The 14,403-nt window shown below is 35.0% G+C and overlaps 1 protein-coding gene across 2 annotated transcripts in view; it reads left to right on the forward strand.

Annotated features, from left to right (window-relative positions):
• The window catches only part of SMC3 (structural maintenance of chromosomes 3), a 49,373-nt gene that overhangs the window by 16,289 nt on the left and 18,681 nt on the right, over window positions 1–14,403 (forward strand). For both annotated transcript variants that reach the window (XM_072622147.1, XM_072622151.1), the window contains exons 9-16: window positions 504–679; window positions 1,343–1,423; window positions 5,178–5,342; window positions 5,638–5,759; window positions 7,412–7,625; window positions 10,921–11,024; window positions 11,191–11,290; window positions 11,637–11,797. In XM_072622147.1, coding sequence (XP_072478248.1) covers window positions 504–679; window positions 1,343–1,423; window positions 5,178–5,342; window positions 5,638–5,759; window positions 7,412–7,625; window positions 10,921–11,024; window positions 11,191–11,290; window positions 11,637–11,797 — 1,123 coding nt within the window. The remainder of the gene's footprint in view (window positions 1–503; window positions 680–1,342; window positions 1,424–5,177; window positions 5,343–5,637; window positions 5,760–7,411; window positions 7,626–10,920; window positions 11,025–11,190; window positions 11,291–11,636; window positions 11,798–14,403) is intronic.

The following is a 14,403-nucleotide window of genomic DNA, read 5'->3' on the forward strand; positions in this document are numbered from 1 at the left end:
TTTCTTAGTTGTGTTTTTGTCCATAGACCATCAGTGTCTTATGTGGTGATTTTGTCAACTCTAACAGAATTGAAAAATACCAGATCATGACATCTGTGCTGTATACAAATTGTAAACTCAGTTGTGATATACTTCTATAGCTTCCATAATTTAGCACTTACTCAGTAGCTCAATATGGTATGTTGGTGTTTTTTGTATGAGAAGAGACACTGTTAACAGGAGAGAAAGCTTCACATGAAGCTTACAACTGAGTTATTCACCACATGTGGTTAATTAAGGATCCAGCATCAATATTTCTAGGTATTGGAATGTTCTTTGGTCCCTTTTAAAATAATGATTCTACCTGCCATGGTTTGTTAAAGCTGGATAGCCTCATTTAAAATTTTTGTGATACTTAATGTAAAATGAATGTCCTTTACTTGTAAAATTCAATTCAATTCATGGCATCTTTGAAAAGTACGCTTCGTTATGTAAAATTGTGTTTTTATCCTTTTTCCTCAAAGAGGGCAAACGGGAAAAAATCAATGAGTTGTTAAAATATATTGAAGAGAGATTACATACTCTAGAGGAGGAAAAAGAAGAGCTTGCACAATATCAAAAATGGGATAAAATGAGGCGAGCCCTGGAATACACCATTTATAATCAAGAGCTTAATGAAACTCGTGCCAAACTTGATGAGGTAAAAAAATTGGCTATCTTTGCCTCTTAAGATGTAATTCTTTTAATTTTTAGATAAACCTGTACCTTTTAACTACTTTTTCTTTAAAAAAGAAGTTTAGCTTTTCTATTTTAAATGTGTCCACCAGAAAATATTTTTCTTTCACTTAATTAAAAGAAAAATGTCAGATATTTTGAAATCCAAACTAAAATGAACCCTGAGTACTTAGGTGGTTATCATATATTTGCTTTGCCTTTTTGAGTATATTGAGGAACTATTTCAGAAGATAGTGTCTTCTAAAGATAGAATAGTCCTTTTTAATTTTAATGAAGGGATTTTACTCCCATTCTAGAGACATTTTGATCAGTTCTGATAATGAATTATTTAAGATGCAGTTTTATTTTGATTATTTCATAAATCTAGATTACTTAATTTGGAAACTCAAAAAGCTGGTTATATTTAGCCACTTCTTCCCCTTCCATGGATGACCACCATTAGGCACAAATATGTGTGTGTGAGTATGCCTGTGTGTATGTGTTTGTGTGCGCACACACAGGTACACTCATGTTGGTGGGTATAATTATTCTATACATACTTCTATTCATCAGGTCTTTCTCTGGATACAGATAGAGTCTTTTTTCATATGTCCTTTATAGTTAATTTGGTAATGTCTTTTGTTTACAGCTGTCTGCTAAACGAGAGACAAGTGGAGAAAAATCCAGACAATTAAGAGATGCTCAACAGGATGCTAGAGATAAGATGGAGGTAAGATTATAGTAGGTTGGTCATTTTGGTTGATAAAGAGCCTTCTGTTCTTGAGTAGGGAAAGAAAATCACTATGTCCTTAATAGCTATCTGGATGTATACTTGAGCCACAGGTAGTTAGACATTTATTTAGCACTTATTATTTATTAAGCACTTAGTATGTACCCATCATAAAGTTAAGCACTGGGGATGCAAAGAAAGGGAAAAACAGTCTCTGCTCTCAGGTAATTCACATTCTCATGGGTGAGACATCTTGAAAACATCTGTGTACAAATGAGTTACACAGGGCAAGTTGGAGGTGTTCTCAGAGGAAAGGCACTAGCATTGTGGGGGATTACTAAAGTCTTCTTGCAGAAAATGGAATTTTAGCTGGAACTGTAAGGAAGTCGAGGAAGCCAAAATATGGAGATGAAGGAGAAGAGAATTCCAGGGGGACAGCTAAAGCAAACCAAAAATTAGGAGGAAAAAAGTGAGGATCTAGGAGGAAGGGCATTCCAGGCATGGGGATCAGACAGTAAAAATGCATAGAATAGGAAAATGAAGTGTCTTGTACCAGGAACAGCAAGAAGGCCAGAATCACTGGATCCCGGAGTACGTAGATAGGAACAGAATATAAGAAGACTGGAAAGTTAGGGCTTTAAAAGTCAAACAAAGGATTTTTTATTTGATCCTGAGGTAATAGGAAACTATTGGAGTTTACCGAGTGGGGTAGAAGGATTAGACCTAATACTGTAGAAAGATCAGTTTGATAGCTGAGTGGAGAATGGCCTGGAGTGGGGAGAGACTTCAAGCAGGGAGCCCAAACAGCACACTGTTTCAGTAGTCTTAAGTGTGAGGTGAAGACAACCTTTATTGGGGTAGTAACAGTGTCAGGAAAGAAGGGGGTATATATGACAGGTGTTATGAAGGTGAAATTAGCAGGTCGTGGCCACATATTATATACTTGGGGGAATGAGAGAGAGTTGAGTCAAAGATGACACCTAGGTTTAGAGCCTGGATGAGTGATTGGGAGGATGATGGTACTCTGGATAGTAGTAGGGAAATAAGGAAGAGGGGAGAATTTAAGGGGAAAGAGTATAGGTTAAGTTTTGGACATGTTAAATATAAGATGTCTACATGATATCCATTTTGAGATGTACAATAGGCATTTGGGAGATGTGAGCCTGGAGTTCTGCAGAGAAGTTAGGGCTAGACAAATGGATCTGAGAATCATCAGCATAGAATAATAATTGAATCAGTGAGAGCTGATGAGATTACTAAGTGGAATAATATAGAGCAGCTATGGCTAGAGGCTTTTACATTTCCTTAGTATAGAAGAGCGACCAGGGCAGACCATTGCAGGATATCCATGTTTACTGAACTTAAATGAAGACCCAGAAAAGGAAACTGTAAAGGTACAGTCAAGTGGTAGGAGAATCAGGCTATATTAATGTGATGAAATACTAGAAACAAGAGTATTAAGAAGAAGATATTCAACAGTGTCAGAGTTTACAGAGAAGTCAAGAAATATGAGGACTGAGGAAAGGCCAGTAGATTTGGCAATTAATAAAGATCATTAGTGACTAACAATTAGTGAAAGCAATTTCAGTTGAATGATGAAGTTGAAAACCTAACTCCAAGAGGAGAGCAAAGGAAATAGAGGTATTGATTGTAGAGAAGCTTTTCAAGAATTTTAACCTCAGAAAGGGAGGAGAGATAAAGGTTAGTGGGGATGGATAGGTCAAGTAAAACTTTAAGGATGGGGAAGACAAGGGCTTTCTTTTGTTTTTTTCCCCAAATCTATTCATTTATTTGTTACCAGTTTTCAACATTCACTTCTATAAATTCCAAATTTTCTCCCCCTTTCCTCCCTAAAATGGCATGCTATCTTATATGGGTTCTACACATGCATTCCTATATAACACATTTTCACATTAGTCATATTGCATAGAAGAATTGAAATGAATGGAAGAAACCATGAGAAAAACAAAACATAACAAAGGAGAAAATAGTCTTCATTCTGCATTCTAATTTCATAGTTTTTTCTCTGGATGTGGATGACATTTTGCATCAAGAGTCCTTTGGAAATGTTTTAAGTCCTTGATTTACTGTGGACTAAATCTATCAGAAACAGTCTTCACACTCTGTGGCTGTTACTGTGTACAATGTTCTCCTAGATCTGCTTACTTCACTCAGCATCAGTTCATATAAGTCTTTCCAGGTTTTTCTGAAGTCCACTTGTTTGTTATTTCTTATAGCACAATAGTATTCCATTATACTTATACACCACAGCTTGTTCAGCCATTCCCCAATTAGTGGGCATTCCCTCAATTTCCAGTTCTTGGCCACCACAGAAAGAGCTGCTATAAATATTTTTGTACATGTGAGTCCTTTTCCAATTTTTATAATCTCTTTGGGATATAGCCCTAGAAGTGGTATTGCTGCTGGGTCAAGCACATTTTTATAGCCCTTTAGGCATAGTTTCAAATGGCTCTCCAGAATGGTTGGATCAACTCACAGTGTTCCAGCTTTCCCACATCTTCTCCAACATTTATCATTTTCTTCTTTTGTCAAAGACACAGGCATTTTCATAGGCATTAAGAAAGCAACCAGCAGACAGGGAAAGAGTGAAGATGTGATAGAATGGAGATGACAGAGGGGACAGCTTGCTGGAGAAGACAGGATGGATTGGGATCACATATGTGTAGAGGGTTGTTTGCTTTGGCCAGGAAAAGGGCCTCCTCTTCACGTGAGACAGGGATGAAGGAGGAAGTAGTTACAGAAGGCATTTCAGGGCTGTGCAGTGAGGAGGAAGAGAGAAGAGGGAGTTTTTAGTGAATGACCTCAGTTTTTTCAGTAAAATATAGGGTAAGGTGCTTAGTCAAGAAGGAGGAGCACTATGACTGGTTTGATGAACAGTAAAAAGTTTTGGAAAAACCACTCTGGTTGACTGATAGGCAGTGAAGTGTAGAACTGTCTTGCCATAGAGAGGATCCAATTGAGATTATGTAGCACAAATTTATAATGGATTCCAGTCAGCACAGCTTTATGATTTTCTATAGCTTTGTTTAGCCACATATGAGTAGGAGTAAAGGCAACAGATGGTAGGAGGGATCCAAGGCTGAGGGTCATAGCAGGGCAAGGAGGAGGGTAAGGGACTCTAGAGAAGGGGGCAGTGTAGAATTGAACTATTTCACCAAAGAATCAGATAGGGAAGGAGCTACTACAGATGAAAGATTGTGGTTAGAGAGGGAGAGTGAGAGCAGGTAGGAGTTACTACATTTTGGATGTAGGATGGGAAAGAGTAATATTTTGTTTATTTATGACTTAAACCCTGCTCCATTTTCATTGAGTTTTAAGCAGTTTAAAGGTTGGGAGAATACCGAAAGGTAGTAAGAAGGATGGAGACACAGGACAGGGAAGAGATTAGTGACATACCATAGTTCATATTAGATTTGCCTTCTGATTGTTAAGAACTAGCACACTGTAGTGGAAAAGAGGACTTGGTTTTAGAATTAATTGACCTACATACAGATCTTGGCTCTGTTATCTTCAGAAAGGAAACTAGAGTTGGAATCAGGAACAAATTGAAAATTAATACTTAAGTTTTGTGCTTAATTGCTCAGTAAAAGGTCAAGTTACTTAACCTCTCAAAGACTTGGTTTCTTTATATATAAATTAGGGACTTGGACTTTATGACTCTGTGTTCTCTCTTTTAAATCTGTGGTCCTATGACATTCAGCTAATTTCTTTTAAACTCATTTTTTTAATATAGGATATTGAACGACAAGTTCGAGAATTGAAAACAAAAATTTCAGCAATGAAAGAAGAAAAAGAACAGCTTAGTGCTGAACGACAGGAACAAATTAAACAGAGGACTAAATTGGAGCTTAAAGCTAAAGATTTACAAGATGAATTAGCAGGCAACAGTGAACAAAGGGTAAGCTGAAATTAAAAAAAATGAATACATAAATTAAAATGGTTGGGCAAATTATTGCCAAAAAAATTCACGTCTGGTTTTTTCCAGTAAGTTGCCACATCAAAATGACCTCAGTTCAGATAGGTGCTTAATGTTTGTTGAATCAGTTAGGAAATTAAGAAGATGGCTTTTTTTGTGGCTTACATTGCTTCTTGAAAAGTAGTTTTTATCATATTTTGAGTATATCCCACCTTTGTATTAGTGTGATAAAAATAACTAAAATAATTCTCATGTTATTTTCCTCCTTCATTTTCAGAAACGTCTGTTAAAAGAAAGGCAGAAGCTTCTTGAGAAAATAGAGGAAAAGCAAAAAGAACTTGCAGAAACTGAACCTAAATTCAACAGTGTAAAAGAAAAGGAAGAGCGAGGAATTGCTAGGTCTGCGATTATTTTTCTGATACAAGTGTTAGGTTCAGAGGCCATACTCAGAAAAGATAATTTTTAATTATTCCATTAGAATTAATAGTATAGTATGTTTATTTACTTTTCTAAATATATTCTAAATATAAATAAATAATTGGTATAATTATGAAGTAGTAAGGTTGATTAAACTTGTAGTTAGTGCTTTAAAAATGTTAAAGTGCTATATAATTGTGAGCTACATATTTACTTCACAGTTATACAATGTATCATTGTGTTGCTAGAAAAACAGCATTGTAATAAAAAACAATTTAGAACTGTTTCCTTTTGTAGAAGTGAGAAGGTTGAACTTAACCTTCTAATTGAAATCTGTTACACATTCTTGTGCAGATTTATTGTACTGTTACATGATTTTGGTTTGCATCTCAACCCTACTACTTGCTCCCTGTATGACAACTCATTAAAGCTCTCTGAGCCATATCCAAAATGAGGAGGCTGTCCTAGATAGTCTATAAATTGCTATGATTCTGTGAAAATTTATTGGGCTTTCATTTGAGGACCAGCTGAATTTGAAGAGAGGCAGATCACTAGGTGATGATCACAGGGTGGTAAATTTGAAGGCCATAGAATTAAGCAGTGTCCTGTATATACACTTGTATACATCTCATTATACATATACATGTACACACACGTTCATAATTCAGCAGTTAGTTTCTTTTGTTATCCTATGTATTTTATTGTATGAATATTTAAAACATTCTGAGAATGAGTCCATAAGTTTCACCAGATTGCCAAAAGAGTTCATAATACAAAAGATTAACCACCCCTCCCCTAGGAGATCCCTAGTCCTAACTTGTTCCTCTCCTTTTCCCTTACCTCCTTTGTCCCCTTATGATCTTCCATACGTTTTTGAATTAGCCCAAACCTGGAGTATCCTTTTTTGCTTTTGCTACGATTGCAATCTGAATTCTAGTTTATGCAGTTTACTAGTCATGGAAGGAAGGGACCACAGCTTATCTATATTTATGTCTTTGCTAGCATAGTGTGGTATATACATAACTGCCTAATAAATAAATGTTCACTGAATTAATGAAGATGCCATAAAAAATTCTGCTTTTCTATTTGTTGAATTATATTTTCAATAATCCTACACGTACTCTTTACATCATCTTGTCCATAGAGGTTTCCAGATTATTGTCGCTTTGGTAAATATGACTTTCAGTTATGCATTTTAGTTTTAAGATTTGAGAAGTTTAAATCTTATTTTAAAATCTTTTCAAAAAATAAATTTTGATTATCTTTTGTTTTTATGTCACCCACATTTTCCATTGTGTCTTTTTTGCTTGACCCCTCATAAAGAGCCCTCCCTTACAATGAAGTAAAAAAAGTTCAACAAAATCAACCAATATATTGAAATAATCTGATTACATGCAGTGTACTACACCTATAATCTATGTCCTCCATGAAGCAGAGGGAAATAACCTTCTCATGTATTTTTTGGGGAACAAATTGGCTGTTATAATTTTGCAGTAGTCAGTTTCTATTGTTTTGATTCTCCTTTCATTTACATTCTTAAAATCTCTCTGTATGCTGTTTAACTTTCAGTTTTTTAATATTAAATAATCTTTTTATTTTTTTGATCTATTTTGACATTCACCAATCATGAATAGATTGGCACAAGCTACCCAAGAAAGAACAGACCTTTATGCAAAACAAGGTCGAGGAAGCCAGTTCACATCCAAAGAAGAAAGAGATAAATGGATTAAAAAGGAGCTAAAGTCTTTAGATCAAGCTATTAATGACAAAAAGCGACAGATTGCTGCTATACACAAGGACTTGGAAGATACTGAAGCTAATAAAGAAAAAAATTTGGAGCAGTACAATGTAAGAAGTTTTGATTGTTTTTAATTCTATTTTAGTTCTGGGGTAGTTATATTTAAAAAGTATTAAATAGAAATCTTTCTTTGAAGTTTTATTTTTTGAACTTATTAACCTAAATAGTCTAGTCCTCTGAGATAGTATGAATAATTACCATACAGCAGAAAATGAAAAAAAAAGTGATTTTAATGTGTAGCTTGGGTAATCCTTAGTTCATTTCTATTTCTTTTTCCATGGGTAATGTTCTCTTTTATAACTCTTAAGAATGGAATCATACTAAATAAAATAGGTCCATGAAGACATCAAAAATCATAAAATGTTGAAAAAATACTGTCTTCACTACATACGTTTTTATGGACCCTGAAGTTACCTCATCTGATTACAGTCTATTGTCATTTCACCTCTCCCTCTACTTTGCCACCCCAAACCCGCTTCTTTACCCTCACCATGATTTCCATCTAGCTGTCCTTCAGTTCTTTCCCAGGCTGTTATTCCTACATTGACTCCATTCTTCTCCCTTCCCTACTTGATCTCTTGGTGAACTAATTCAGTTCTACACTATCCCCTTCTCCAGAGTCCCTTGCCTTTTTGCTAGTCTTGCTCTGTCAAGCCCTTCAGCCAGTGGATTCTGTCTGTTCCCACTGTCTGTTCATTCCTACTCGTGTGGCTGAACAAATCTATAAGAAATCATCAAACTGTGCTGATGAGATCCACTATAAATTTTGTGTTACCTAATTTCAACTGGGTCCTTACCGTGGCAAAGCAGTCCCAGGGCCAGAGTCCAAATTCTGATGAGCAAGGATTGAGGGTGATGGCCGGGGATAATTTTTCATTGACCTAAATAGAATGTATGATATTTGTATTTCTCCTTGGCCAGTTGATGGTGGTTTATGCTCAAAGTGTAAGCTCATCGATCTCCTTACAGGGAGAAAGCACAGGGACATGAACACTTCTGCACTGTGTATGTTATCAGATTGTAGGAATATTGTTAAAATGGAAAACTTAGCTCAATGCAGTTCAGAAATCCTGAGCTCAAGATTCCCTTCAGCCTCAGTGAACCCAGTATCAAGTATGCATTACCATGCCTAGCTAGAAAGTGATTTTTTAAAAACTTGTGCTATTCATATAATATTTAGTATGATAGTATTTAATATTTGTTAATTTGTAGTACAAGATGCAAGAGGATTTTAGTATGCTGCAAACTTAATATGGTACTCTGCTGTTAAATGGCACCCAAACTAATACAATCTTGGATTTCATTGCAAGGCATGGTATGCCCAGGGTTAGGTGACAGGCTTATTCTATTGTATGATAATCAAACCATGTCTGGAGGGAGGACATTGGTAGACTAGAGAGCATACAGAAGAATACAGCAAGCATGAAGGGCCTAAAAGGCCTAAAAAAGTCCATGCCATATCAGAAAGGGTTAAAGGAACTGGGGTTACTTACCCTAGAGAAAAAAAAAATTAAAAGTGAGGATAGAACCCATCTAAGTATTTGAAAAGTTTTCATATGGAGTAGTGAATAGATTTATTCTCCTTGTCTTTAGAGGGCATATCTAGAAGCAATGAGTAGAAACTTACCATGGTAAACTTAGGCTTGATATAAAGAAAAACAACTGAAAAATTAGAGCTATTCCAAAGTGGAATGGTCTAACTTGGAAGGTGAAGTGAATTCTCTCAACCTTAAGTCTTTAAGGAAGAGATTGATAAGCATTGGTTTAGTATTAAATTAAGACATTCCCCCAAAAAATAAATAAATAAGACATTCCACAAGCATTTATTAAATGCCACTTTATATCAATTACTGTGCTAAATGCTAGGGATGAGCAAAACAGAATAGCTCTTCCCCTCAAGAAACTTACATTCTTGTTCTAAAAGGAATTCTTAAGTGTGAGTTGAACCAGATTGCCTTTGAAGTCTTTTTGATAAAGTAGGTGTCCACATGAATGATTCTTTCAAGAAGCCAATTATCATTTCCAGGCAGTGAAAAGTAAGTATTCTTATCTTAACTGTGTTAGATATCAGGAGGGATTTTGGGTATATTTGTCAGTTAGCACTGGTTTGCAATTAGCTTAGAGACCATCCCTGAGAAAATATACATCTTTTTCTTCTAAGGCTCTAAAGTTTTTTTCTGTTTCTCTTGGTTGTACTACAAATATTAAGGGACATACCTCTTTTTTCCCCTTATGGTGGGGGAGAACTATTGCACATAGTATTCTTGATGTCCAAAGAAACCTGTACCTACATTTGTCACCTCACACCTATCAGGTAGACTAGAATGACAGAAGTGGGAACTGATAAGTGTTGGAAGGGGATGTGGGAAAATAGGTCTAGTAGTGTACTGTTGTCCATGGAGCTGAAGACTAGTTCAACCATTCTGGAGAATAATTTGGAACTATGCCCAAAAGGCTACAAAACTGGTGAATACCCTTTAGGACTCAGAAATACCACTCCTAGGTCTGTACCCTAAGGAGATCTAAGAAAAAGAGAAGGACTCATGTACCAGAAAATATGTATAGCAGCTCTTTTTGTGATGAGTAAGAACTAAGAGTATGCCCTTCATTTGGGGAATAGCAGAACAAGTAATAAAATACGAAAATACAAATGTGATGGATTACTGTTTTGCTTTAACAAATGAAGGGCTTGGTTTCAGAAATCCCTCGGAAGGCTTATAATTCCAAGATAATTCCAAGTGAAGTGAACAGAATCAGAAGAACAATCTACATAGTAACAGTAATATTATTAAAGACTTAGTAACTCTGATTAACACAATGATCTACCACAAATCCAAATAATTGATATAAAATGCTACCCACTTTTAGGTGAAGAACTGACTCAGAGCAAACTGGAGGATATTTTTTTCCTTTATTTATCTTGCCTTTTTTTTTTTTTTAACGGCTAAATGCAGAAATATATTGTACATGACTTCATATGTATAATGGGTATTGGTTGGTTTGTTTTTTTGGCCTTCTCCATTGGTGGGGGAGGGATGTAGAGAGGATAGAATTTGGAACTGAAAATAAAAATAAAATTTTAAAAAATTCTTTGAGAATCGTTTTTAAAAAAGAAATGAGAGTTGGATCTTCTAGTGAATTTAATTTTATTTAGAGACCATTGCTTTCCAGGGCTGAGTTGATTTCATGTTTGTGTTTTCTTTTCAGAGGTGATGTTATTAATAATGAATTGCTTAATTATAAAGTTTACAGTGACAATCTGCTGCTGAAGATAGTTCCTGAATAAAAAACATTAAAATAGAAGCTTTATTTAGAATAATGTTAAATGATTTTTATTTCCTTTAGAAACTGGATCAGGATCTTAATGAAGTGAAGGCTCGAGTTGAAGAACTGGATAGAAAATATTATGAAGTAAAGAACAAGAAAGATGAATTACAGAGTGAAAGAAAGTTAGTAATGTTTTAATTTTCATGTGTGAATTTATTGTTTTCTTATGTCTTAAAGTATTGTCACATCTATGACCATTATTTTTCAAATGTAATTTCTTTATTTTGTTTTAAAAGGTTTCTACTCATTGTCTTCATTTAATTGAAAGAAATCTGTTTTTATTTATAGTTACTTATGGAGAGAGGAAAATGCAGAACAACAAGCACTTGCTGCCAAACGAGAAGATCTTGAAAAGAAGCAGCAACTTCTTAGAGCAGCAACAGGAAAGGTGGGCAATATACTTTTCATTAAACTGAACTGAAGACTGTTGCCAGTATTTCACTGAAAATCTACCTTGCCGCAAGGAGAATTTGTGCTGAGGGATCATTGGTGTCAGGTAGTAAACAGCACACGTGGCAAATCACTTAATAAACACCGGATGACAGATACCTTGTGACTGTCAGTAAAATAACTATATCATCTGTAGGAACCATTACTAGTATTAAGGTTATTTTATGCTTTAATATTTTAAATAGTACTATAAAAGTCTATGTAATTTAGTTTTGTTCTTACTGATGAAAATATTATTGGAGGTAATGTTTTAAACTTCCTATGTATTTTTCTTTTTTAAACAGGCCATTTTAAATGGCATAGACAGCATAAACAAAGTTTTGGATCATTTTCGTCGAAAAGGCATAAATCAGCACGTGCAAAATGGCTATCATGGTATTGTGATGAATAACTTTGAGTGTGAACCAGCTTTCTACACATGCGTTGAAGTCACTGCTGGAAACAGGTGAAGTAGAGTCCTTAGCATTCAGGTTCAGAATGAGAGTAAGAGCAAAAAAAAAAAAAAGTGACAGTTTTTTGTTTCATGAGAATAATATGAGTATTTGAGGTTAATCTTCTCTCCAGTTTTACATTCAGCTTTGCAATGAAAGATGCCAAAAGTAACTTCTAATTCTAAAAGCCAGGGTTCTCATCTTATTTTGCCTTGCTTTCCTGGGTATTTCCTCTTAGGCATGTGTTGATGCAATTTTCTTTGTCATTTGAATTTTCTGGTATTTAATGCTCTAGTATAGTCAAGAGTATGATGTTTTGTGACATGGAAGGGACCCTGTTTTCAATAGTTACGCAGCATGTAAGTGTTAAGTTCTGTGCTTGCTAAGCTAGAGATTGACTTTTGAGAATGGCCCCAGCTGTGCCAATATGATAAAAGGGACAGTACTACTGAAATTATTAGATTAAGTGCCATACCATCCAGCTCCCAAAGAAGGATTTTATAGAACTAGAAAAAAAATAACATTTTTCTGGAGGAGGAGAAGATTGAGAATCTTAAAGAAAATGATGAAAAACAGGTGAGAAGGGTGGAGGAATGGGACTTAGCAATACCATATTTCAAACTAATGTACAAAGTAGTAATCATCAGAACTATTTAGTATTGCTTTAAAAATAGAAAAGTTAATCAGTGAAATCATAGATAACTGAAGACCTGGAATAGCAGCTTTGTTTTGGATAAATCTTAAGCGTTCAGGTAGGCTCAGGACTTAATATAATATTCAACATAAACCTCTGGGAAAATTGAGAGTCAGAAATTAATCTTACATCAACTCCATACTGTATATTGCAATGATCTCCAAATGGATACTTGATCTAGATTTAAAAAAATCATAGGGGGAGGACAAGAGATAGAGAAGATCATAGGAGACAAAATAGTCTAGATTTTATGAAATTGGAAATGTTTTTGCTCTAACAAAATCTAATTAGAATTAGGAGAGAAACTGGGAGAATGAATCTTTGCGGCAAATTTCTCTGATAAAAGTTTTGATATCTAAGATAATGTAAGAAATTGATAAAAAATGCACACGTATATGAACCATTCCCCTGTAGATAAAGGGTCACAGGATATGAACAGGCAGTTTTTAAAATAAGAAAAATAAGCTGTCAGCAACCATATAAAAAAATGCTCAAGATCACTAATAACTAGAGAATTGCAAATTAAAATTACCCTGATGTTCTACCTCATAACCATCAGATGGACAAAAATGAATTTTGAAGTGATAGTGGAAGTTATTGGTGGGGACGTGGGAGACTAGGCACACTAATGGACTGTTGTCACAGCTGTGACTTGAATTGACCCTTTTTGAAAGCAGTTTGGCATTGAATCCCAGAAGTCACCAAATTGTATATGTCCTTGACTAAGTACCTATTTGCATGTAATATTCCTATCACACTTATCAGAGCAAAGAAATGAAAATAAAGCAGATGCTCATCATTCGAAAAATATCTAAACCAGTGTGGCATAGAGTGCAATAGAATATTGTACCATAAGAAATGGTGAATGGGGATAGATTCATTGAAATGTGGGAGGTGACTTGTATGAATTGAGAAAGTAAAATGAACAGAACTAGATGAACAACTTACATAATGATTATGATAAAGGAAAACAACTTTAGAAGATTGAAGAACTTTAATCAATTCATTGATTATTCTAAAAAGACTGAAGATGAGTCATGGTTCTAACCACTAGGCAAAGAGTTGGTAGACTAGAGGTACAGAATGAGGCATACAGTTTTTGTTGTTTGCTTGTTTCAGTCATGGCCAACTCTTCGTGACAGCATTTGAGGTTTCTTGGCAAAGATCCTAGAGTGATTTGCTATTTCTTTTTTCAACTCATTTTAGAGATGAGACAACTAAGAGGAACAGGATTAAATGACTTGCTCAGGGTCGTACATCTAGGAGGCCGGATTTTCACCTTGTTCTTCCTGACTCCAAGCCTGGGGCAGTTTATCACTGTGCCACTTAGCTGCCCTTTAGGTTTTAGACACACTCATTGTATACATTTGGTTTTTTGTTTGCTTGGTTTTTTTCCAAGGGGAATGAAGAAAAGTGGAAGCCATAGTGATAATGATTTTTTTTTTTAAAGATCCCTGATGAAACATTTAAAAAACAGAGTAGAAGTTCAAAAGAATATGGAGAGGCAGGACAGTATTGGAAATACCAAGTTAAATTTAATGTGTACCTTTTTTTTAAGACTACGTAATAGATATCCTTGGTTTCAAATATAGTCCTTGTTTTCCGTTCTTTGTATGAGCAAATGTTCAGGTTCATGCTTATCAAATTCTTAATAATTGAAAATAAGATTAAAAAGAACAAAAGAGTTGGCTCAGCAAAGAACCATATGACTGTCATCCAAGAATCAGCTGAGGCTTATCACCAAAAGGTTGATCACTTGGTAAAATTGGTAAAATTTTTTGATCATAATGGTTCACAAAGGTAATCTACTTGTGTAGAGGGGCTGTGATGTGTTTCACTGAAGGGAGTATGGATTATTTTGTTTCTAAATCTCACTTTTAAAATTCTGAACTTAAAAATGAATGTTTCCCTACACAGTAAAAAAAA

This window comes from Notamacropus eugenii, chromosome 1, assembly GCF_028372415.1.
Source record: "Notamacropus eugenii isolate mMacEug1 chromosome 1, mMacEug1.pri_v2, whole genome shotgun sequence".
NCBI classification, from domain to species: Eukaryota; Metazoa; Chordata; class Mammalia; order Diprotodontia; family Macropodidae; genus Notamacropus; species Notamacropus eugenii.